This window comes from Dunckerocampus dactyliophorus, chromosome 9 (assembly GCF_027744805.1).
Source record: "Dunckerocampus dactyliophorus isolate RoL2022-P2 chromosome 9, RoL_Ddac_1.1, whole genome shotgun sequence".
Taxonomy (NCBI): Eukaryota; Metazoa; Chordata; class Actinopteri; order Syngnathiformes; family Syngnathidae; genus Dunckerocampus; species Dunckerocampus dactyliophorus.
Window position 1 is genome coordinate 5239573 of NC_072827.1, and position 27217 is coordinate 5266789.

The following is a 27217-nucleotide window of genomic DNA, read 5'->3' on the forward strand; positions in this document are numbered from 1 at the left end:
GGTGCTTGTAACTATTCATCCTGTAAGAAGTGAAGATAAAAGAACACAGTGTAGACTAGACAGGTATGGGAACATGTGGCCACTCCTCTTATAGAACTGAAAATATTAGCACACACTATGGACTCGACAGGTATCAGTACCTGTACATGTGGCCATTCATCTTATAGAACTGAAAATATTAGCACACATAATGGACTAGATTGGAATGGGAACATATGACCATTACTCCTATAAGAAATTAATAGACGTAAAAGAACACAGTATTGACTAGACGGGTTTGGGTACCATTCATTCTATAAGAAGGGAAGACAAATGAATGCGCTGTAGACTAGACGGATATGGGTACATGGGACCATTCCTCCTATAAGAAGTGAATATACAGTATAAGAACACACTATGGACTAGATGGGTATGGATACATATGACCATTCATCCTATAAGAAGTGAATATAAAAGAACACACTATAGATTAGACGGGAATGGGTACATGTAACCATTCGTCCTCCTATAAGAAGTGAAAATAAAAGCACACACTTCGACTAGATGGGTATGGGTACATGGGACCATTCCTCCTATCAGAAGTAAAGATAAAGGAATGCGCTGTAGACTAGATGGGTATGGGTACATGGGACCATTCCTCCTATAAGAAGTGAATATAAAAGAACACACGATAGATTAGACGGGAATGGGTACATGTAACCATTCGTCCTCCTATAAGAAGTGAATATAAAAGAACACACGATAGATTAGACGGGAATGGGTACATGTAACCATTCGTCCTCCTATAAGAAGTGAATATAAAAGAACACACGATAGATTAGACGGGAATGGGTACATGTAACCATTCGTCCTCCTATAAGAAGTGAATATAAAAGAACACACGATAGATTAGACGGGAATGGGTACATGTAACCGTTCGTCCTCCTATAAGAAGTGAATATAAAAGAACACACTATGCACTATAGTTTAGACAGGAATGGGTAGATGTGGCCATTCCTCGTACAGGAAGTGAAAGAAAAGGAAATTTGCAGCTCTAGCAGCTTCCTCTCTTGTCTTGCAGTCTGCATTTTGTTGAATTTACTCTTGAACTTTCTTCCCCATTGAACTCTTCTTCAACCACCTTCTATCATTCTCATTGCTCCACACCTCCGCCCTGGATACAATAAACAGTCCACTCTGCACCTAACGCACTTGGGCTCCCCTTGGAAAGAAGAAAAAAAAGGTTATGAGGTTCTTTATTGCCTCGCTGTCGTCTGACATATGACTTTGGACCCTGAGGACGGACGCTGCCGCAACAATGATTTTCCCACTCAGCTCAGTCAATGTTTCCTTCATGTGGTTTCAGCCCAGGCCTTGGTCTTAGCTTGTTTAGCCGCCGGCAAGAACTCTGCTTGACTCTCCAGAGGCGAGACAGGGCTTTAGATTGTTTTGCAGCATCTCTCCTCTGCAGGTTAGTAGCCAGGTGGTTTGTTCAATTGCAAGGACCTGGCTTGCTTGCTTCTCCAGGAAATAGGCCTTAGTTAGTTTCTTTAGACCCAGCCTAACCTCTGGGTTGAATCTTAGAATCCAGATGGTGTGTTCAGCAGCAAAGGCCTAGTTTGCTTCTGTGGACACTTTGCCTCCTGGCTTCTTTAGGCAAAGGAACTGAGGTTAGGTCCCATAAAGTTTCCTCTGAGGCAAATTCTAATCTTAGTCCTAGGGATAAGGATCCAGATATTTTGTTCTGTGGCAAGGCCCAAACTTGCTTCTCCGGAAACTAGATATTAGTTGCTTTCCGTAGCAAAGAGAACCCAGATTATTTGGTTAGACTCCATGGGGTTTTCTAGGTCCAAGGCCCTAGCTTGCTTCTCTGTTGAATTGGTCTTATTTAGTTTTTTTAGCCAAACGAACCCTGCTTGGTTCTCTTGAGGCCCCAGAGGGTTTCATTCAGTGGCAAGACTCTAGTTTTTTCTGGTGTCTTAGTCTTAGTTTTTAGTTGAGTCTTGCTTGATATCTTGCAGATATTAGGTCCCAGAGGGTTACCTTTGTTCCAAGGCACTAGGGAGATTTACTCGCGGTTCAAGCACCGGCTGGTTTGTTCCGGGACAAGGCCAGATGTTGCTTCTCCGGTGGCTTGGTCTTTGCTGTTTGCTGAAGGACCACACAGAGAGGTCCGTAGGTTTCTCTCAGTGGTAAAATCCAAGGTTGTTCCTCTTGTGTTTAAGCTCCAAATGGTTTGTTTAGTGACAAGATCTTTGTTCATCTCCCGAGCTAACAAAACCCACTTTGGTACTCTGGGGCTTAGTCCCCGTGGGGTTTCCTCAGTGGTATTTTTTGGGTCAGGGATCCTCGAGACAAAGGGTTTTCCTCAGAAGGCTTTTTGAACAAGCTTCTTCTTTCTGCTTAACTTGAAGCTAAAACCTGTAAGTCTTGAGTGTTCTACTCTTAATTCCAGTTTGCCGGCCATCTTTCCAGCATTCTGATGTTCCCAGCATGCTCAATTTGGTTTGCAGCGGTACACTTTGGAATGGTACTGCACTGTACATAGTATTTGTTATTTGTATATCTCTGACAACTGTTGACAGTAAACCAAAGAAAACCATGGTGGCCATAGTGAACCGAGGCAGCCGGTACATGTAGTAGTAGGTGTAGTTCATACGTTTGACCCGTTTTCAAGCGTTGACTTCTTCTTCTTCTCTGTCGTCAACTTAATGCTGCTGGTGCTGTGAGGAAAAGATAAGCGCTGCAAAATTGTTTTTGTTTTGACAGAGGAGGAAGTGAGCGGCAAAAGCTTCCAGAGCCGCTCAAAATTAAAGTAGCGAGCAACAAATCAACACATTAGGTCTCCATTTGAGGAAGAAGACACAGTCAGTAAATTGGGGGAAGCCTTGGCAAGAGGCCCAACATCGTCCTTAACGGCTGCACGCCGGCCTTCGATTATCGAGCGAGGAGCAGCTCGCCGTCTTCAATGGCGCTGCCTCTGCTTTGCAGTCTGACTGTGAGCTTGTCTCTTTGTTTTCAGACGTGATTCCTTTTTGATTGAATATGTCACCTGGCTGGAATCCGTTAGCAGCATCATTAGTCTAGAGACTCTATTGTCTCTTTGTGTTTTCCAGTCTGCGCCTCTTTTGGCTTTGTTGCCTGCCGGAGATGAAAAAGACAAACGACGCCTCGCAAACGCGCTCCGTCGTGTTGTGTTTACAAGAAGCAAAGTGGACGTGAGAGTGCAGACGTATGAAAGGACCACATGATGATTCGTATCTGTCAGTTCCTAATAGAATAGAGGCGTTTGGTTCAAAGGCACAAGAAAGATCTCACCCTCAGGTTAGCCTTGATGCTTGCTTTTCTTCTTTCAGAAAAAAGGATCCAGCTTGTTATTCCGTCTCTCTTTTACATATTCAGCCTCTGCTACATCGTCTTAGTATTGATGACGTGTCATAGCCTAACGTCTCTCTGTCTGTTTCCCACAGAGGTTTGTCGGGAACGTCAATTCGGAGGGGGTCGTCCAGAACAAGCTGTCCCACTCGATGAGGGCACGTTACCTTCGCTTCGTCCCCCTCGACTGGAACCCCAGTGGCTGGATAGGCCTCCGAGTGGAGGTTTACGGCTGTTCCTACAGTAAGTCGCATCTTAACCTGCTAGCATAGCCTGCACTATATGTTTATGTTGCATTGGTTGTTGAATAATTGAATCATGAAGCAACGGAGGCTAAATGGAATGCACTACTTGGCCGCAACTAACAGACATGCTGTTGATTCCACGAAGAGTTGTGTTATGGCAGAAGTTCTTTGGGCTTTGTTGTCAACTTTCTTGCCATTAATATGACTTAATGTAAATGCATACACACCAGTAGTCGGCAACCCGTGGCTCCGGAGCCACATGTGGCTCTTCAGCCTACTAGTTACGGCTCCCACGCCCAGCTCTGCAATTTTTTTTAACACCGAAGCGGAAGAAATGTGCGTCCGTGAATGCATCTACACTGTTGTGACTGCTGGATTGGATGAGATAGGGAAGGGGGTAGGGGGCCAGTGTGTTCTATAAGTGAGACACGACAAAGACGTGTTGAGAGTGTGCTACACCCGCGGTAAGCTATCCAGAACCATGAATACGTCCCTAAAAAGAAGTAAAATATTGGAAGAAAGTAGAGACTTCGATTCTGAATGGACATATTCCTTTGCCTTCACTGCCAGTGACGCTGGCTTAGCCACCCGTGTGCTGGATAAATTAGCCAACAACAGGAAATGTAACATTGAAAGACTTTTTCAGAACACGCACTCAGCTCTTTCTGAAAAGCACCCAACTGCGTAAGGGAGCGATGACGGAACTGCTGTTGAAGGTTGAGCAGAGCAAACATACTTTCAAGAAGTGGATGAAGGCTCCACACTCAAGTACCAGCAACTCGCGTGGTGACTGCACTGGAGATCGTAAGGAGGAGGAAGCCGTTCACAGATGGAGAATACATGAAAAAAATAGTCCATAAAAATATCACAGCATCTGTTCTCCGAATTTAAAAAATAAACCAGAAGTTGTTCAGAAAATGAAAGAAATGCTCCTCCCTGCAAAGACAGTCAATGACAGGACCAATAGAATGGCAACAAATGTGTTGAAGTTATGTTAAAGTTGGCTACGCTTTCTTTGAATTTTACACAAACATATATTAAAAAAAATATGTGCATGGCTCAGATCAAGGGTAGCCTTTGCTGTCTTCAACTTCACTTGAGTAGTATTTGAAATTGTTGTTCTAACAACGTGTACTATCCCTATCACAGTTACAAATTTTGTGTTTATCGAGTGTAACTCGTTTTGACAGCCGTTTTTTTTTACCTCTCATATGTCGCCGTTCGTGTCGTGTGCACGAAGCGGCGAAATAAACACGCAAAGTGGGCAAAATTATTAATCATTACTAGTCGGATTTTACTTACTTTTATCCGTCATATTATATGTTGTTGACATTTATCCGAAACAAATAAATTCTAGCGTGTTTGTTGATAAATTGCTCCGTATTTAACCCGGAAGTGATCGGCGTGTCCCTCATGGGAGGTCAAAGATCGCCTTGTAATTTTGTCTTTAGCATGATAATTCAAGAACCACTCACTCAGTGCATTTCACTGAATCCTGGCTCATTTTGCCACAGTGCTGCAACGATTAGCTTGTATCGTGGAGTTGATAGGTCAAAGTTGATGTCATTACAGTCTGAAGAACGGCCGATGGGATTTGTAGTCTTTGTAGTGATACAACAATGGCATTGTAAGGACTGAAGGTCCATTTTTCTTTGCCATATTTTCAGAGCTTTAACTCAAGATCTAGATTTGTCACTTGTTTTTATTTACTTTACGATACTCTCTCAAATATAAGTTACTTTTCTAACAAAAGTCCAATCTATGCAGAGATAACAGCATAAAGTGGACACCGAGTTATGTACTGTACTTTACATTTAAGAAAGAGTGAACTTCGGAGGGTTGCTATGGGAAATGGAAGACGTCTCGAGCTCTGGTATGTTGGGTGTGTGTTTTGCAATGTTTAAAGTTTGTGTTGATAACATTACCAAGGTCTCTCCACCAGTTTGAAATTTTACCCAAAACACTTGGGTACCCTTGATCTGAGCCATGCACATGTATAAAAAATATATATATTAAATTTCAACTTTGAAAAGGTTTACTGGAAGAGGAGGCAAAATGTTTCTTTTGAGGCTAAAGGTTGCCCACCCCTGATATACGCAAATTAGCAATTAGTCTTTTTTTTTTTTTTTTTTTTTTTTTTTTTTTTTGAGTTGGAAGAAGCAAAGTTTATTTAATCCTACCCCTCATCACATCAGCTGCAATACATTTATTCACCTCTTGTACTTTGTGCCTTTTGTAAATACCTAAAAAAGTGTTAAGGCTGTATAACAACATAGTGCAATGATAGTCAAGGTTTATACTCACGGTCTTGAAATCACTTATTTTAGTGCATTGTTTGCGTTCCTTACTCAACCCGTTCCACAACTTGATTCCACATACAGAAATGCTGAACATTTTTAGTGTTGTCCGTGCATACAAGTGTTTTTAGGATACATTTTTCCCTAAGATCATATTTCTCCACTCTTGTTGATAAGAATTGTTTTACATTTTTGGGTAGAAGGTTCTTGTTTGCGTAATGCATAATTTTAGCCATCTGAACGCTTACTGAGTCCGCAAATTTGAATAATTGTGATTTTGGAAATAAAGGGTTTGTGTGTTCTCTGTAAGCGGCCTTATGGATTATCCTAAGTGACCTTTTTTATAGCACAGTGAGCGAGTGAAGTGCACAATTTTGCTTTATTCAGTATTGAGGTATTTCTTGCCACATTATGTTGTATGTTTTTAATGTGAGATTTCAGTGAGATTTCCAGTTGATCTTGTGTATTATAACGCAGGGAAATTTATTTTCGTTCCCCCTGTCAGTGTCTACGCCACCAATTTGTATTTGCTCATGCGTATCCTTTTTGCACTTACCAAATAGCATGACTTTAGTTTTTCTTAGGTTCAGGGATAGTCGGTTTGAACATCTTTTTAGTACAGTTAAGTCTTCCGTGTTTTTTTTTATTAGCTCTTGTGTGCTGTCTTACAAGAAATTACAGTAGTCCAAGCGGCAAATAATAAATAAATGAACAACATGAGGGAAGGTAAGGTTTTACCTTCGCTAACTTTCTCAGGTGGATAAAACAAGACTGTAATTTCAATTAGTGCCATGGAAGTTGAAATGTTAGTTCTGTATCCGTATTGGCCATTCGCGAGTAATTCATTTTTATTAATAAATTTGTCCAACCTGTTGTTGAATTAGCAATTAGTCTTAAACATGATCGATCAAGGAAATGTTGTCCGATGCGCATCCCTAATTGTTATCATGATTGCCTATTACCCATTTTGAAGTTATACAAACGACACATTTTCTACATTTTCAAGGGGCCATTCTCACCTGATTTTCTCCCTTTTCAAGTTGGGAACTGATATTTTCCTGAAACTTACCTATGTCCTACTGCTGATTACTAAAGAACAGACAAACGTAGGAACAAACTTTTTTCGGATGGAAGACGGGAGTCTAATCTTTCTTTTGGAAGGTTACATGATTATATGGCCATTTATATTCTGTGTGCGTTGAAAAAAATCTGTCAAAATGGTCTAAAATGGCTGGTACTGAAGGGTTTGTCTTTTGAAAAATGGCTGGGATTGGACGAGTTAAGGAGACTTTGGATGTGAGAGTACATTGGTGGAGCTCTAGCAGGACTTCCAGGTAGCACGTCGGTGGGCTTCAAGCGAGTTGGCGAACCCGGTGTCTTCCATGGCAAACAAAAGCTGCTCATCTCATCCGATAAATTCAGTGATTTTTCGGGTTATTAGCTTAGCCTTCTGACTGCCGTGCACATATGGGTGAGAGTTGTCCAGTGTTTTGTCTGCGTTAGCTGCCGATTGACAGATGATCACACTGTGAGCCCTGAAAACTCGGCGTACTATGTCAAGTCTTTGTTCTTCAAAAGCCGTAATATAAGAAAGCTTTTTAACCTGCTACCCTCGCCAGGTAGTTTTTGTGGCATGTGTTGGCAGATAGGACGGTACCCAAAACTCTACACTGTACGCGAGGATGGCTACAGGCTGCAGGTTGCAATAATAAAAGCCACAGTTGATTGGCTTTTGTGATCGGCGTTGAAAGGCATTTACGCCGTATGTCGATCACGTGCTTTTTCACAGAAATCGGCCGATACTGATCGGTGGCCCCTAATTTAAACCAAAATCCTCCAACAAAAATCCTAGTGTTTAATGTAGACCCAACACTGGGACCACATTTGAACGTTTACATAACACATAGAGTAACACAAAGTGGTATCGTCATAGCTGGAGGTCATGAGATAGCGAGTAGGTTGCAATGAGTGGGCCTTTCTCCTCAAATTGCTAAGAATTGCATCAAGCGGCACATGTCACCGACATCGGCATGCAACACGCATGTGACGGCGTGAGGGCGGCTGGCGCGTGTGCCAGTTCCGGCAGCCAACGGCAGGAGATTGCTAAGCTTCGAAAAGGGGGACAGAGACATGCTGCGATGCAAACCACTGTCTGTTGCATCATACTGAGAGGTGTTTGTATTATTTTGCTGACTTTGGCTACATGAGAGGGGGGCACTCTCATTCCATCGTACGTAATCGACAAAAACAAACTGCTCCTTTATTTCCGACAGTGATTTACTCTTTCTTTTGTGTAATTCTCAAGTGGTTTTCGCACTTGTATGACAGTTAAGGATGTAAGCGACATGCTCCTATGCTAAACCCCCATCTGCTGCGTCAGACCATGATGAGGTTTCTATTATTTTGGTCACAAAACCTGTTAGCAAAACACAGGGGTGTCCAAAGTGCGGCCCGGTCGACACTTGCAGCATGTGGCAACTTTTTTTTATTGGTCGGCCATGTGCTTGTCACGATAACAAATTTTGCTGGTTGATAATTGTGCTCCAAATTATCGTTCATAGTAGTTACGGGTGTAACGGTAATGTAATTTCAGTTCACTTCAGTTTCTTGAACTGCTTGGTTCGGTTAATTTTCGTCACAAAAAAGGCAGAAAAAAAAGACTTAAAATGGTTTTATTTAAAAAAATGAAAATGCGAATTTTTTTTAAATAAATAAAAGCAACCCATTTGGGTGATATTTCAAATAAATTTGACTGAGTCTTTTTTAAATATGCATATTTTTTAGCTAATAATAGGCAAAAGAACGCTCATTTATTTGTGAATGAATTTGTTAAAAACTGCGATAACTGCGGACGAGATGTTGGAAGTGTGAAGTGACGAGGGACGGCCGTGTACGCATAACGGCCAGCATGGAAGTGATCCGGGACAGCGCTGCGCATCCTATGGGTGGTGGTGGGGCCCTACGTACAGCGCGTCTTGTGCGTGATCAGTGAAGCTCACCAAAGAAACGATATAAAATATAGTATATAATATACTACTGTATATAATATGTAAAATGTTACTTTGGTGGTTACAGTTTGTGGGACATAAACGTGAGCTTTATTATCTTTATTATCTTAGCTTTTAGCTCCAGCTCATGTCTTGGCGTACCTAATGAAGTGTCCGGTGAGTCCAGGTGATAACAGCATCGTCAGTAAAATGCACGTAAAAAAAGGTCTTTTCATTTGAAAACGAGGCTATAAATGCGGCGAGCGTGGCTGGCAATGTCACAATGAGCAGTTTTACGACGTCCGGCCACGCCGCCGCCGCCGGTGTTAGGCAAACATAAACTCCGCGGTACGCTTCAGGTGAGCACTTTTAGCCTCCAAGAGTGAGGAATAATAAGACTGCGGAGCCTGTGTGAGTGTGAGCTCATGACTGCAGCCCACACTGGCACATTAGAGTCTCCCGCAAGAAGGATTATGTAAAGGTGACGGCCAAAATGCCACCTGGCTGCGATTGGACGGTACAGGAAGTGAAGGATGAGCCAGGAAGTGATGAGGGAGCATGAGCTTTTCTTTGCTGGTTTATATGCCACGCCGGGAGGGAAGACATTTGTAAACACAAATGTCATCTTCATTGTGCGTCCGTGTGTGTGTGTGTGTGTGTGTGTGTGTGTGTTTGTGTGTGCCTCCACATCGCTATTGTTATTATTTATGATTATTATCAGACGTGCTGCAGTCTGCTCTACAGCAGGGGAAGCTTTCAAACAAAGACCTACAGGACATGATGTACTGTATCGTCCTTATGGGGCAGCCTTAGCGCTCTCGCTGCTCAAGTTGCTATCCTGCTACAAGTTACTGTTTGCATGCTAGCGTTTCATCCAGTCTCATAAGCACCTGACAACAGGACAGGATGCATAATCCTCATGGGTTAGCCTTATTGCTCGCTGTGCTCAAGCTGCTATGTTGTTATACTGTATGTTAATGTTAGCATGTTACTGTTAGCATTCAGGTCTCGTTACATTTCAGTTTAAAATAGGATCTGATGACAGGACATCATGTATTATCCTAATGGTCCTGCTTTAGCACTTTAGTTGCCCAAGTCAGGCTTTCCCCTAGGATTTTTTAAAGCTGTGGTGGTGGGCTGCATGGGAGGCGGACTGCTGCCGCTTTGTCGTGCCGCTGCTGCGTCGCTGTGGCATGATTTTTTTTTTAAATATTGAAATGTACTGTCGGTAATAATGTCAACATTAGGGTTGTTTCCACAAGCTTGAACAACAAATGCATAAATTCACTTGAAATGCCTTTCTTTCTGCCTTTTCTTCCACTCCTTATCTGTCAAGTGCCATCAGGGCAGACAGGTGATTCCAGGTTATCCGGTGCAAAATGAAGTGTTTGTGATATTTGATAGATACGTGCATGGCTCAGATCAAGGGTACCCCAGTGTTACATTTCAAATTTGAAACTGGTGGAGAGACCTTGGTAATGTTATCAACACAAACTTCAAACATTGCAAAACACACACCCAACATACCAGAGCTCGAGACGTCTTCCATTTCCCATAGCAACCCTCCGAAGTTCACTCTTTCTTAAATGTAAAGTACATAACTCAGTGTCCACTCGGTGTTAGACTTTTGTTCAAATAATCTTATTTTACTCTTTTATACACAAAAAATCACTTTAGTTGCAGAGTTGAGTAATTATTCCATGAATATAAACCATTTTAATCATCATGGGGTTTGTTTTTCCATGGAATTATGTTCTTCAAAACTTTCATTGGCAGGCGGACACGAAGGTAATGTACGTTTCACTAATGATTACACAACAGTACATTTTTTGAGAATATTTGAATAAAACACATTAGAAACCAATTTCAGACATCATTCTTTAATTCTAAGTAGAAATCATGACAAAATGATCAGAGAAAATATTGTTAATTTCACAACAAAAGGAGACATGCTTTACATGTAACATTTCAATGTCCAAATATAGACACTTTTTTACAACATAGCCGTGCTAGCGCAAAATAAAAACATGAACAGGCTTAATTTATGGTTTGGTAAGCTTCCTCACTCGATAAACGTCAGTGATAGGGATAGTACACGTTGTTAGAACAACTATTTCAAATACTACTCAAGTGAAGTTGAAGACAGCAAAGGGTACTTGATCTGAGCCGTGCACATATTTTATTTCAAATTAAGTGTGGTCAATATGTAAATAATAGGCGATACATGTATCTATATACTGTAGCACAGGGGTGCTCACACTTTTTCAGCCTGTGAGCTACTTTGCCCCAAAGATCTACCTCCTCCTATAAACATATGTATGTGTTTTATTTATAAATATGACTATTTATGTACATTGTACACGTATATCAGGGGTGCACACAATCAAAACGGTAAAGCGGTAAACTTTGCAACTACTATACTAAATAGGAATGATTAGTACAGTATTTCACATTCACACTCTCAAAGTTTACAGGTCTTCAAAATAGTTGATATAGTTCGGTAATACACAGTTCAAACCAATATGGCAATAAAGATAATTACACATAATTGCTCAATAGTTGTGTACATAAACTGAGTAATATGCTACTAGGCGCTCATGTAGTACATCCAGTTAGCGTTTGCGATACATTACAGATACTGCACATGAGAAATGAAGGATTATGCAAAAGACAATGCAGCCGTAGTCAAGGCAACATATTAAAAAGCTTTCAGCAATGGGCACATTTTCCAATTCAGAGTGAAATAGCAGTTTAACAGACCAACTTGGAGAAAACACATTTCTATAGTAGAGTTCATGCGCAGCCATGACACAACTGACTTTTCTACACTAGTAGCCGCTACAAGTGAACTTTTGTTAACTTTTGTTATAGATATAGGCATCTTACCGCTGAGTTACTTCATCCGTAATCGGAATAACAAACAAGAAAGTTGCATTATCCGTGTGTGCCTGCCGATATTTCTTCTCCACTTTTTTTTTTTTTTTTTATGGCGCGCTGCAGCACAGGAGCAAATGAGAAGGGGGCCTAATGTCAGCTGACTGATGTCATATGAAATCTAGGAAGTGACAGTAATGATGCAAGTGACACGCGACCGACACTACCTTTGTGATCGCCGTAATGGCCACCCCGATGTAGCATATGCTGTATGGCCATCCATACACTGTATTACTTAACGTTGTTTTCGTGGCGACATTTACTGAGCCGTGGCGCCCCGCCACGATCCATTACATGTAGCGGAAACCTTGACGCAAGTTGCTTATCTTGCTTTATGTTGTTGTTATCATTTTAGCCAGTCTCCTTGCCATTTTGAAACAGTACCTGGTGAGAGGACATGGTGTTTCTTCCCAATGTGTCTTTTTTTCGAGCCTTCCTTACTCAAGTCCCTATCCTGCTACAGTGTATGGTTGCACACCAACTCAAGTTGTTATTGGCATATCATTTGTTAGCGTTTTAGCAGATTATCCGGTCTGATTAGCATTTTCAATAGTACTTGACAACAGGCACCATCTTGCTATGTGTTAGCATAAACTGTTAGCATTTTATCAAGTCACATTGCCTTTTTGAAACAGTACCTGACAACAGGACATGATTTGTCATCCTTATGGTTCATCTTTTAGCGCTTTCTTGACTCAAGTTGCTATCTTGCCACAGTATATGCTCACACACCAACTCTTAGCGTGTTATCATTTTATCAGTCTCTTTAGCCCTTGGGTCTGCCTTAGCTCTTTTTGTACTCAAGTTGTTATTTGTATATCATCTGGTAGCCTGTTAGCAGATTATCCGGTCTGATTAGCATTTTTAATAGTACTTGACAACAGGCACCATCTTGCTATGTGTTAGCATAAACTGTTAGCATTTTATCAAGTCACATTGCCTTTTTGAAACAGTACCTGACAACAGGACATGATTTGTCATCCTTGTGGTTCATCTTTTAGCGCTTTCTTGACTCAAGTTGCTATCTTGCCACAGTATATGCTCACACACCAACTCTTAGCGTGTTATCATTTTATCAGTCTCTTTAGCCCTTGGGTCTGCCTTAGCTCTTTTTGTACTCAAGTTGTTATTGGTATATCATCTGGTAGCCTGTTAGCAGATTATCCAGTCTGATTAGCATTTTTAGCAGTACTTGACAACCGACTTTGAGCCTTCTGTATTCAAGGCGCCATCTTGCTGTATCTTAGCGTTTAGCATTTTATCTTGTCACATTGCCGTTTTGAGATAGTAGCTGATGACAGGACATGACGTATTATGCCTATGGGTCATCCTTTAGCGCTTTCTCGACTCAAGTTGCTATCCTGCAAAATCATAGCACACTAACTGTTAGCATATTATCATTTTATCCAGTCACATTGCCTTTTTGAAACAGTACCTGACAACAAGACATGATTTGTCATTCTTATGGGTCATCCTTTAGCACTTTCTCGACTCAAGTTGCTATCCTGCCACATTATATGCTCACACACAAACTCTTATCGTGTTATCATTTTATCAGTCTCTTTAGCCGTTAGGTCTGCCTTAGCTCTTGTTGCACTCAAGTTGTTATCTTGCTATATGTTGGCATATCATCTGTTAGCATTTGTTAGCATAATGAGCATTTTTAAATAGTACCTGACACTTCGAGCAATTCCAGCCTTCAGTACTCAAGGTGCCACCTTGCTATATGTTAGCATACCAACTGTTCGGGTGTTAGCATTTTATCCAGTGGCATTTTTTGTGTATAATGTCATTATCTGATGGATAATTCTTTTGGGTCTGCCTAAGTGCTTTCTGCACTTAAGTTGCTATCGTTGTATATGTTAGCTTGGCAATAGTTAGCCTGTTCCATGGTTTATTAGACTTATTAGACAAGATGACAACATAATGGGACCACGCAGTTTGTTGGCATGTTAGATGTTAGCGCAATAGCTGTTAGCATGGTTAGCATTTCCAGCTCGTTCCCTTAAGTAGTTTTAATGGCCAAGCCAGCGCCCCATGGGTCAGTCCCAACTCACCGTCGAGACAAATCAATCCAGACAAAAATGGGTGAGTGCGGGATCTTGTGTTGCGGAGTGAAAGATGCTAGTGTCGCTACCTGATGTTGGTGAATCAATGCTAGTCCAATACAAGATAACGATACCATGATATTTTATCCCACCCTTCCTACACAAGTGCACCTTTTAAGTGGTGCACCCGTGCAGTCATGTGTTGCTGCTGCTGTTTGAATCCTGCTAACAGTGCTAATTAGGTAAACCAGGCCTCCCCTGGTAGCAGAAATGAACTTGATTCCAGCCAGTTGCTTTGATTGCTCTGTTCAGGTTTGTAAAGAAACAGCTTGTAAAAGAAAAAAAAAAACACCTCGTTTGTCGCTCTCTTTATTCTCGCCCCTCCGTGGAGAGCCAACTGCGGCGGCGAGCCACAGGCGCACGAGACTCTCTTGCATAGCATTACTTTGTATTTATAGAGCACACCGTAGCGCCCGGGGCTACACAAAGTGCTTCACAGATCACAAAACAAACAGGAGCGCTATAAAACAAACAAGGGGCCTGCAGAGTTAAAGCACACGGTTGAGGAAAGATGCCCGCGCCCAAAGAGTCACTTTGGCTACGTGTGTCATGTTCCTTTGTGGACCGCCGTGCACCTCCAGGAGATAGGACGGCTCCTGAGGGGTTTTTTTTGTTTGTTTTTTTTGCTCGCCAGCCCTCAGGGGAGATGTGAACATTAACACAGATAATGGCCGATTCTTTTGCCCCGTAGCCACAGCATATTGGAGCCATTTTTCACAAGCTGGACTCTTTTCACTGTTGGACGTTCACAGTATCGTGACACCAAAATAACATTTTTCTGGAAGACAACACCAAACGTTCAAAGTTATCTTTGCCATAGGAAATATTGTCAAGTCATTCATCCGTCTCGGGCTCTACGGGCAACATTTGAAGTAACATTTTGACATCCGTAGCCACTACACAAGAATAAAGAGTGCCGTGGAATTTTATATGCATTGTCAGACAGCTACTGGACGGTAAAAACACACATGACAGGATGGAGGAAGTGAGAGAGCGTGGAGGAGTGTAGCATGCAGAAGATTATGCATTGTAGGGACATTTTAACACATGCACACACACACACGTGCACGCGTGCACACGCATGCGCACACATAGTTCATTTTCAAATGTGAAAATTGTAAATAGTTCATGGTGTTATATTTGCAAATAAATGATTTTGATGTAAAACAGCCCTTTTGTTGCGTTATTTATGTTGTTGTATAGTTGTGTAGATACTTGAGCTGTCATGAAAGCAAAACATACTTGTGTCAAAATGAAAGTTGTGCTTGAAATGTATCTTTTCTAGGGCTGTCAATCGATTAAAATATTTATTTGCATTTAATCGCATTTGGTCCATAGTTAACGCATAATTAATCGCCATTAATCACAGATAGAAAGACATTTTTTTTATCTATAATAAGTGGGGATGTAAGTCTCTTTGTGGTAACAACTTTCATGCACATCTAGATACGTGAGTTAAGATACGATTCAGAAACCATACATTTTAAAAACAGAACAATTCGATACAGTGCACAAACGATAACATTTGATTTGATATGATTCACCGATTATTTGTCGATGTGGACGTTAATGAAGAAGCCAACAGCCTACAGTATTTTCCAGTGTGTTAAAGGGCGCATCATATCCCCAAGAACGCTGTAAGGCAGGCGCCGCAGGAAACATTCAGGCGCAATGATTTAAATAAAGCACACAAAAATAAAAAATGAAATAATTTGTAAATAACTACATCATTTTTTTGTAAATGGATACACATTTGTAGTTACAAATCCCACAATGGTTGCATGTTTAACGTGAGCGACGACTTGTTCCACTCTGTTCCACGATCCTTGAACGTACCATTTAACTTTGCAATGCATCGTCTCCTACGATGTACAGATAAGACTACTTTACTGTGTTGTTTTGGTTTTTCTTGCACCTCATATTTGCTCCCAAATGCTGATACTAAGTGGGAATGCATAAAGGTAATATTTGGTGACCTTATTGAGTGCTAATGTGCATATCCGTGGTCCATACCCTCTCTGAAAAACAAAGTCCAGGCTGATACTGGTGGTTGGTGGCTCTGTATTCATTTAATGAATTTGATGTAGTTCCTGTCATTTAGCACAATACATAATAAGATACAGTAAATCAGATCACTCTGATGTACGTATGTTACGTGTGTGTTGAAAATATTTCCTGGTAGTAACGCTAGCAAGAGCTAATGCTATTTAGATCCATTGTCGTTGACACAAGCCACCAAATAGCCGTCCTCAGCTATGCCTCCCCGCGACTCGTAGCTCCTAGCCCAAATTTTAGCTAGCAGCTCAAAGCAAAAATCCGCCGAGAGGAGGCTGGCATCGAAAAAAAAAAAAACACTCATTAGTTAGGACACTCGTATGCCACGGTACCACTGTATTGATGACATCTGCCGTGCACCAGTAACTTCTGTCTTCTTCCCGGCGACGTACTTCGTGACAACTGGACTCACAGCAACACAAATAACTTTGGTCTTGTGGAGAGAGGCATCTGCCAGGGCTGTGGATCTTTAACTTGCCCTGCAAAATACCCTTGTCTTTGCCCATTTCTGCTCAATATTTGTTCCCTCTTCTGGCATCAGCCGAGGGTCAAACAGGACGTGCGCACGTCAATCGCTTGTCAAAAAAAATGTATGCCGTTAAAGGAAACGTCCATTTTGACCGCCCTAATCTTTTCACAAAAGGCTGGTTTTCTCCCTTTTTTAGTCAGGAACGGATATTTTCCTAAAACTTACCTATGTGACGTACGGTACGGTTAGCAGAGGCAGGTGAGTCTCACCTGAAATAATTTTGAATTAAAAAAACAAAAAAACAAACACAGTTGTTCCTCGCCACTTTATCTCTATCACGTTTTTCAAAATAAATGACATAATCAAATGATTGCTTCTTTGTGGTTGACTATGGCCTATTATTCGTCAAAACAAATATGCATATTTAAGCAAATTTTAAGCATAAAAATGGGCAAATGAACGAAAATAGAAATATAATTCAGAAGGCGCATTCTGACGTGATACGTAGCATGCTGCACTACAGGAACTTAGACTTTGACAGACTTTATTGATCCACAAGGGGAAATGCTTGGTTGCAGTATCTCAATTGCAGAAGAAAAAGACAAAGGGTTAGGGTTAGGGTTAGGGGCTATGAATAAAATGCAATGCAATACGAATAAAATAGAAACAGTGGGATAAAACAGGGTTGTCATATTTACAAATAGCGAGTAAAAATATAAGTAAATACGAGCACATGGATTTATAACTACGTTGTTCTGAAAAAAAAAAAAACAAGGAGCTCTCCCAAAGCTAACGTGTGACTCTATGTTATCCTTTTTATGTCCAATATGTCTTATTTTTTCTTATTATGTTATATTATGTTTCACATTTAGAAGGTTTTCTATGTTGTATATTTCTTATTTTCACTTATTATGTCTACTATATTGGGTAATATGGCTTGTGGGACTCCTGAAGCAGCTGATAGGTACCGGCAGGCCAAGCGGCACGCGGCTTCGGCGGTGGTCGAGGCAAAACCTCGGGTGTGGGAGGAGTTCGGTGAGGCAATGGAACACGGCTTTCGGTCGGCCTCGAAGAGGTTCTGGCAAACCATCTGGCGGCTCAGAAAGGGGAAGCAGTGCCCGGTCCACATTATTTACAGTGGGGACGGGGGCCTGCTGACCTCGCCTGAGGATATAGTTGGGCGCTGGAAGGAATACTTTGAGGAATACTCTGAGGACACAAACGTGACAGTTCCATCACCGTGGCTGAGGAAACTGGGGTAGTCAAAATGCTCCCCAGTGGCAAAGCCCTGAATTCCTCAAGGCTCTGGATGTTGAGGGACTGTCATGCCTGACACGTCTCTTCAACATTGCGTGGAAGTCGGGAACAGTACCTTTGGATTGGCAGACTGGGGTGGTGGTCCCCCTTTCCACCTATAGTGGGATCACACTCCTCCAACTCCCTGGGAAAGTCTATTCCAGGGTACTGGAGACAAGGGTACGACCGTTAATCGAACCTCGGCTACAGGAGGTGCAATGTGGTTTTGGTCACGGAACACTGGACCAGCTCTACACCCTTGCAAGGGTACTGTAGTGTACTTGGGAGTTTGCCCAACTGGTCTACATGTGCCCCCGCGACCCGGACCCGGATAAGCGGAGGAAAATGGAATGGAATATTGGGTAATAGGAGTGTAAAGGTGACTATAGGGGTGTTATCTCATGTCTACAGGGCTCTAATAATGTTAAAAAGCTTATTTAGAAGGTGGAAAAAAAAATAAGTAAATGGGACTAAGAAGTATTTGAGAACAACATTTTTAAAGTCAATTTTTTCTTTTTTTTTCTTTTTCTTTTATTTATTTATTTGTATTTTTTTCTCTTTTTCTCTATATTAACTACTACAAAATATTAATGAAGTGTTTATTTATGAATTGTTAATTACTTTTACATATTTTAATGAAAGTATTAGTTACAAAACAACACTAAAGGAGTCAGTGGCTCACCAGTCACAAACCACACCACGCATCACTGGAAAAAATAAATAGCGGGTTTCCCTGACGATTAGTCGCTCCAGAGTATGAGTCGCATCAGTCAAAAAATGCATCATGAACAAGAAAAAAACATGTGTGGATGTCACATTTGTTTTGAAATGTCCATCCAGCCATTTTCTATGCCGCTTCTCCTCATTAGGATCGCGGGGGCATGCTGGAGCCTATTGCAGCTGACTTCGGGCGACAGGCGGGGTACACCCTGGACTGGTCGCCAGCCAATCGCAGGGCATATATAGACAAACAACCATTCACACAGTCATAGCTATGGACAATTTAGAGTCTCCAATTAACCTAACATGCATGTTTTTGGAATGTGGGAGGAAGCCGGAGTACCCGGAGAAAACTCACGCACACACGGGAAGAACATGCAAACTCCACACAGAAATGCCCAAGGGAGAATCCAACCCAGGTCTTCCCGATCTCCTGACTCTGCGGCCAACATGCTAACCACTGGGCCACCGTGTGGCCCTGTTTTAAAATGTATTTCACGAAATTCAACCGCAAGAAAAAAAAAAGACACGAAACTTGGTCAAGCCCATGTTAGCAAAATACGCGGGTGTCCAAAGGGCAGCCTGGGGGCCTTTTGTGACCCGCTGTTTTTTTCTTTGCCCGCAACACATTCTAAAAATGTAATTTAACACTAAAACTCGAAAAAACACTGCAAAAATGTTTAAAAATCAGCAGTAATTTTACAAGAATAACAAAATTTTAGTAGCATACGGTTGATTTTTTTTTATATTATGGTAAACAAACAAACAAACGTTACAGTGTTATCAGAATAAATCCAAAATATTATGGGAATAAAGTCATAATTATGAGAAGAAAATTTGAAGTTGAAATAGATGCAAAATAAAAAAAAAAAACAGCAGATATGAAAAAAAAGCTGCAATTTCACACAAATAAAGTCAAAATATTAAGAGAAAAAGTTTACGAAAACAAAACTTTTGTAGCATGAAGTTGAAATATTAAAGAAAACATTTATTTTTGGGGTCGTATTATCAGAAACAAACAAAACAAAATAAAGTGAGTAGGTTTTGGAAAATTAGGACGGGGAAAAAGTTAGAATATTAGGAGAATAAAGTAATGATGTTACAAGACGAAAATTTACAAAGATTGTTTAAAAAGAAAAAAAGGCAAAAATGAGGAAAAATATACATTAAATATATATTCGGTAACTTCTTTGCATATTTCACAAAATATCAACGTTTTTTGGGGGCTGCAGGTGCATGACCTTGCGCCATCCGCATTTCAGACTTGACGGAGAACATCTGTCTCTTTCTGAGGCGTCACACCGCTCTGTCTCTTTCCCTGTCAGAGTCCTACGTGGCCGACTTTGACGGCAGAAGCTCCTTGCTGTATCGATTCAACCAGAAGTCCATGTCAACGGTGAAAGATGTCATCTCGCTGCTGTTTAAGAGTCAGCGGGCCGACGGCGTTTTGCTGCACGGGGAGGGCCAAAGAGGAGACTACATCACTCTGGAGCTGCACCGAGGGAAACTGGACCTCTACCTCAATTTAGGTGAAAATATTCATATTAATACTGAATTAATATTCACATGATTAGCTTTGGAATCATGAAGAATTTCTTTTATGAAGAATTTTATGAGAATAAACTTCATTATGAGAAAAAATAATGTCATTTTAGTAGCATAGTTTGACAGAGTACGATGGCCACATTGAAAAAAAAAGATTTTATTCTCGAAATCTCTGATTATTTTAAGGCATTGCCTGAGGCAGCTATAAAAAGGGGGACTTCTGTGACCTTTGGCCTTGGCCATGTGGAGGGGGTGGGGTAAGGAAGGCAGAAGTGAGAAGGGCTGTTTGTGCTCAACTGCTCTGTTTTGCTGCCACGTTATAAATAAAAGCAAGAGGAAAGTTTCTTTCCTTCCCGAAGAGCTACGCTCTATTCTCCCTCTGACACGCATGACACCATCACACCTCATATTAACACTTTACTCTCCTAATATTATGACTTTTGTTCTCATAAATTTGCAACTTTTTTCTCTTAATATTTGGATCTGTACATTTACGAGAATAAAGTTGTAAATTTACAGGAAAAAAGTGGGAAATTTACGTAAAAAAATGTTTCAATTTATAGGAATAAAGTCATAAATTTAAGACATTATTCTTGTAATATCACAACTTTTTTTCCTCTTGAATTTACGACCATTTACAACTTTATTCTCGTAAATTTATGACTTTATTCTCGCAATACTACAATTTTTGTCTCTCTAATTAAATCAAGTCGTAAATATTTTTAAAAAGTCATTATATTTCGAGAATAAAGTCGTAAATCTCAGAGAAAAAAAAAGTAATATTACAAGATTTATGTCATACATTTACGAGAAAAAATGTTGTAACATTATGAGAATAAAGTTGAAAATTTACGAGAAAAAGTTGGAACAAAATTTACAATTTTATTCTCCTAAATTTATGACTATTTATCACTTTATTCTCGTAAATTTACGAATTTACTCTGGTAACATTACGACTTTATTCTCGGAAATTTATGACTTTATATTTGTAAATTCAGAACTTTTTTTTCCATAAATGTATTACTTTATTCTCGAAAATGTGCGACTTTTTTTCTCGTAGATGTACGACTTTATTCTCGAAATCTCGGATTATTATTTTTATTCAACGTGGCCCTAATACTCCATCAAAGCATAGAGCTGAAACATGAAAGAAAAGAAACACGTTATTTTTTTTTTTTTTTTAAGTTGTGCTTTTATGAGAAAAACAAACCAAATTACTTTGGGGGGAAATTAGGCTGGGGAAAAAGGTAAGAAATGTCTAGTGTATCATTTCTTAGCAAGTCTTCATGTGTTGCTTTACAAAATATCAAAGTGGTGAAGTTGCATGCTTTCATTTTTCACTTTGTGGCCCTGGCTGGAAAAGGTGTGCACACCCCCGCCCGCCATAAGTCGTTGAGCATTGGTGTAACGATGCAAAAACGTGGAGGATATCTGCATTCCATGTATGCTAGTATGTTTTCCCAAAGCATCATCAACACAACCCCCAAATGACACTCGAGGTAGTACACGCATCGGCGTGCTGCATGGTTCTGCCCCTGCTCTTCCAACTCACCAAAAACCCGCCCCCTGTTGTTTTCTCCAGACGACAGCCGGCCGAGGTCGAGCAGCTTGTCCCGCGTGGCCGTCACCGTGGGCAGCCTGCTGGACGACCGGCACTGGCACGCCGTGCACGTGGAGCGCTTCAACAAGCACGTCAACCTGACGCTGGACTCCCACACACATCACTTCCAAACGCATGGGGAGGCCCACTCGCTGGAGGTGGACTATGAGGTGAGGTCGGGGGGGTGAGCGAAATTACCATGGAGTAGTTTATGAAAAGGATTGCACTTGAAGCTGGAACATCGCCTTCACCACGCATGTGAGAAGTGGTTAATTATAGTTGCTGTTATACTCCGAGGTCATTTTTTCCCACATCTATCGAGTGCCGCAGAGAAAGCACGATTCCCAACATTTAATAGCGAAGGAAATGTATAAAGTATGGACTGCACACCTCGCTCCTTCTGCATTATGCATGCAGCCGAGTGCATATTCAGGATCCCTTTAAAGCCTCCTCCTTTTAAACGTAGTCAGCCGGACATAATGCTTTCAGCTCATGCAGCTAGCATTAATTAGCTGGCTAAAGCTGATAAAATCTCAACTGGTAAAAGAGACGTTTCAGCTGCGCAAGAGCGGGCGGGCATAAGTAATGGCCCAATTCCTGAAAAGCCTACCTTTTTAATGACCGCAAACGCCACACCATTAATAATCTGATGCAGGAAGCGAGCTGCAGCCTGCCCGGAAAGCCTTTTGCAAAGCGGCTGTAGGGATTTGTTTCCAACTTCTAAGTGAGCGTGGGTGAGGTTTTGGCTTCCGCATTCAGAGAAGATGAGTTGAGGTCATGAGAATGTGAGATTCTGAGCGTCTTCTCTTCAACCCTTCACGACAGCTGAGCTTCGGTGGAATCCCGCTTCCTGGAAAGCCCGGCACGTTCCTCAGGAAGAACTTTCACGGCTGCATGGAAAACCTGTACTACAACGGAATCAACATCATAGACCTGGCCAAACGCCGCAAGCCGCAGATACACAGTGTGGTAAGTTGCTTTTCTCTGCCCGTCCAAAATAGCACGGCTGTGTCCGTTCCTAAAGAACCGAACAAAACCAGTCTGGATGTAGGACTAGAACCAGGAATGGACGCTGCGGTTTTTATGTTGTTTCATTCTCACAATGTTTTTAAGACGGCCATACCCTGGATTTTGGACTACCTCAGGTTCTGTCCTTGAACCACTCTTGTTCTGTGCTCAAATGTGTCACTTCTTTGTCGTCATCAGCGTAGTATAGATTTTGTATGGCGGAATACTTCAAAGAAAGAGTACAGCTTTGTGGTCTCATTGCAAATGGATTACTGGAGGGATTATGTCTCACAGCCGGCCTGGGAATGCCTTGGTGTCCTCACAGTGGAACTGGAAGAGGCGGCTGGAGACCGGGAAGGCTGGACTTCCCTACTGACACTGACTGCCCCTGCGACCTGGACCAGGATTGTAATCTAAGACAACCTGACCAGTCCAGTTCCGATCAATTTAATGCCCTGATGGTGCAAGTTTGATTCCAACCAACATTTCGTAGGGTGGTTTGCAGCTGAGTGTGACGCTTAATGCATGAGACTCAACACCTCCAAATGTGGGGGCTTTGGTTCTCGGTCGGAAAAGGGTCGGGAGTGAGGTCCTGCCCCAGGGGGAGGTACTCAAGTATCTCGGAATGTTGTTCACAAGTGAGGCAAGGCTGGAACGTGAGATTGTCAGCGTCTGCAGTAATGCGGTCGCTCTATTGGACCGTGGTGAAGAGAGAGCTGAGTTGGAAGGCAAATCTCTCGATTTACCGGTCCATCTACTGTACATTCCCACCTCATCTATGATCACGAGCTTTGGGCCGTAACAGAAAGGACAAGATGGCGCATACTAGCGACTGACATGAGTTTCCTCCTTCGCCTCAATAGGAGCCATTTGAGGTTCAGGATACCTCCTGAACGCCTCCCTCGTGAGGTTTTCCAGGCATGCCCAGCCAGGAGTAGACCCCGAGGCAGACCAAGGACACAGTGGTGGTATTATGTCTCACAGCTGGCCTGGGAACGAGTCAGTGGTACCCCGCGGTGGAACTGTAAGAGGTGGCCGGAGACCGGGAAACCTGGCCTTACCTCCTGCCACTGCAACCAGGACCAGGATTGTCTTCCAAGACAACCTGAGACAGTCCAGTTGCTATCAATGCCTGACGGTGCAATTTTGATTCCAACTGACATTTTCTGAGGCGGTTACCAGCTGAGTGTGAGGATTCTGGGATAAGACTCAGCACCTCCAAATGTGAGGCCATGGTTCTCAGACCGAAAAGGGTGGATTGCACCCTTTGGGTTGGGTGTGAGGTCGTTTGCCAGGTGGAGGAGTTCCAAAGGCATCATTTAGTTGATGAATGATGAAGGATGAATGAGATTTTCTTTGAACTTTTCCCGATATTTGTTGTTTTGGGCACATAATGGGAAAGAAGTCATGTATTTTGACCAGTACTGATGTTTTAAAGTTTAAATCATACATCGGGATCGTCCAAAGTGCGGCCCGGCGGCCATTTGTGACTTGCAGCTGTTTTTTTTTTTAATAAGCCGTGGCACATTCTAAATATGTAATAAATAATCAAAAAACAACAACAGCACAAATGGAAAAAAATCAGCAGTACTTCTACAAGAATACATATATATTATGTATAATAATAATAATATATATTGAGAGGAAAATGTTGTCGTCTAAGAAGAAAAACCTGTAATTTTACGAGAATTACGTCATAATATTTTGAGGACAAATAACGTCATTTTAGTAGCATAAAGCCGAATTCTTAAGTCATAATATGACGTGAGACTGCAAAACAATGCTTGTAATTCATTGGTACATTTTTGAAAAATTAGGTTGCGGGAAAAGTTGTAATGTTACGAGAATAAAGTCGTAATTACGAGAAGAAGCGTTGAAATAGTTGGAAAAAAAAATTGTAGAAATGCAAAAATGAGCTGTAAAAAGTAAAAATATTCAGAGAAAAAAAAAGTTGTATTCTAACAAGAAGAAAAATCCCAATTTTATGAGAAAAATTTGTAATATTATGATGAAAAATAATGATATTGCAGTAGCATAGTGTTGAAATATTCAAGACAAATATTTTTTTTATGAGAGATGAGAAACTGAATCAAAACCAAATGTCATTTTTACAAAATTAGGTTGATGAAAAAGTACTAATATGGTAATAAAGTCAAAATATTTGTAAAATAAAATCGCAATATTCCGAAAAAAATTTTTTAGAAGGTTGTTTCAAAAGAAAGTTGAAATATTTGGGACAAAAATGGCAAAAATATTAAAAAGAGCAAATCAAATACAACTAACAATACAAATCTGACATGCAGTTTTTTTCTTGAAATACTGGACATGCTGTATACTTGTATCTTCTTAGCGTATTTCCAAACATCACAGTGGCAAAGTTGCATCCATTTTCTTTTCACTATGCTGTCCTCGCTGGAAAAAAGTTTGGACACCCCTGTCATACACCGAGCATGCATTTGCGATACTTTAGAAAGGTCCAGTAGTCACATTTTGGAATTTTCAGCCCAAGATTGGATGGCGAAATCCTTAAAGCGTCCATCATTTCCAAGGCGATGGAGCGATTTGGAGCATCCTCGTTGCGCCGGCAATCAGACAGTGACCCTCGCTAACCTCCAGCTGCCGGTCCCCGCCAAGCAGCGGCCTTTCAAGTGTGATTGGAGCATTAAAAGTCCTTTACGGACAACAAAAGCAGGGAGGCGGCGCTGATGGAAGCTGGAATGGAATTTCAATGGGACAATCTCCCTGAGGTTGATGGAGGGGAATCTCATTGCGAGTCAAGGAGCTGTGATTGCTCAGCGCTGCCCCGCAGGCCGCGATAACACCGCCGCACACGCCAACGGCCGCCACCGCCCGTCGTCACGGGAAACCGCCGCGCAGAATTCCACCCCTAGTTTAAATTGAAGTCATTTTGTTTGGGAACCTATAAATGAAGTGTTTTTTTGGTGGGTTCATGTGGGATTTTGGAATTCTCTGGGCTTTGACATTCACAGGTGTTCTGCAACACGACCTTGAGGATGACTTTGACACCGCTTGACACCGAGCGTCCCGTTGAAAATGCCCTTCTTGAGACCACGTTTATCGTCATGTAAACTAATCCAATCATTGATGTTAAGATTTCAGTTTGGATTCGTGGCTTTCCATTTTTGTGTGACTTTACACAAAAATTCTTCAAAATTCTCTAACAATTTTTCCTTGATAATTATTTTTATTCTGCCCTTTTTTGTCCTCCAACTCCTTCATTTTTCAACAGATTTCAAACCATTCAAGCGTCAGAGCATTCCTGGTACATCGCTCTATTACGCTACGTGTTAGCATACTAGCTGTTAGCATTGCTAGCATGCTAACACTAGCATATTAGCATTTTTATTCTGTTTAACATTGGCAGACACTTAGCGGTATCATGCTAAGTTTATCACGCTAACCTTAGCATTGTTAACATGCTAACATTCAAATAGTAACATTTGAGCTGTTTTCTTGAGTAGAAACCTGTATGAACACTTCATCATGCTATCATGTCAGGTGTTCAATATTAGCATAGCATTTTTTTACATTTTCGGAAGCATTAACAGACGCAGACACTTAGCTCTGCCATGCGGCATTTTAGCACTGTTAGCATGCTAATGTTAGTATCGTAGCATTTTTGTCGTTTTCATAAGTAGAGACTCGCTACATCTGTTTGGAAATTTCGGCACGTTTCCGGGCGACTTCGCCTCTTTTGCTTCGACACTCGCGCCTTTCCTGCTGATTTCTTGTTGTGCCCCCTTCATCCGTTCATCCGTTGATGTGCACGCTTTCAAACTACAAGTGTTTGATATGCACAGGTACTGTATATGTCAAAAATGTCATTAGCATTTGCTATAATCAGTATATCTTATACATATTACATATAAAAATATTAGTATTTGTTATGTAGATTTCAAAAATGTCATTATTTCATATTAGTATATGCCATACATATTCAAAAATGAAATTACCATTGCATATTTCAAAATTATCATTCATATTTGATATGTATATTGGTCTTTGATGTCATGTTTATTTTACATAAATAATTCCTGTTTGATATGTACTATATTTCAAAAATAAAATTAATAAGATATAAGATATACAGTGTGCGTGAAAACAATTTGTATTTTATATGTGTGTGTTTTAAAACATAATTTTGATGTAGTGTGTAAAATGTAATTAGTATTTGATATGCGTATTTTTTAAATAAGTATCATTAGTATTTGATATGTATATTTCGGCTGCTTCCTATCTCTTTTGGAGATGCCCGTCTCCTTCCCCTGACATTACTTGGGCGATATCCCCCCCCCCCGAGGGGTATTGATTTTTCTCTCCAATTAGCACCTCCCGGGAATGACGGGGGTGTTGGAGACGAGGCATCTTCCCAAATCACGCGGAGGTGTGAAGGCTGATGTCAGCGGCGCAATTAGCAGTAGCCTCTCCTTTCCAAAAGCCTCGTATCAACACAGCGCCGACTTGAACACAACAATGCTCGCCATTCACTGAATTTGACGTCGTATGTGTACATTAAAGACCATGTGCATATGTTTTTTGTAGTTTAGTTACGTTTATTTTATGAACTATAGCTGTGTT

The 27217-nt window shown here is 41.2% G+C and overlaps 1 protein-coding gene across 5 annotated transcripts in view; it reads left to right on the forward strand.

Moving 5' to 3' along the window:
• Window positions 1-27217, forward strand: part of LOC129187237 (contactin-associated protein-like 5) — a 125577-nt gene that overhangs the window by 35684 nt on the left and 62676 nt on the right. For 4 of the 5 annotated variants that reach the window (XM_054786189.1, XM_054786190.1, XM_054786191.1 and 1 more), the window contains 4 exons: window positions 3450-3597; window positions 19791-19994; window positions 21593-21780; window positions 22436-22579. In XM_054786189.1, the coding sequence (XP_054642164.1) occupies window positions 3450-3597; window positions 19791-19994; window positions 21593-21780; window positions 22436-22579 (684 nt within the window). Of the gene's footprint in view, window positions 1-2677; window positions 3304-3449; window positions 3598-19790; window positions 19995-21592; window positions 21781-22435; window positions 22580-27217 lie in introns of those variants that run through there. The other variant, XM_054786192.1, reaches the window with a different exon arrangement.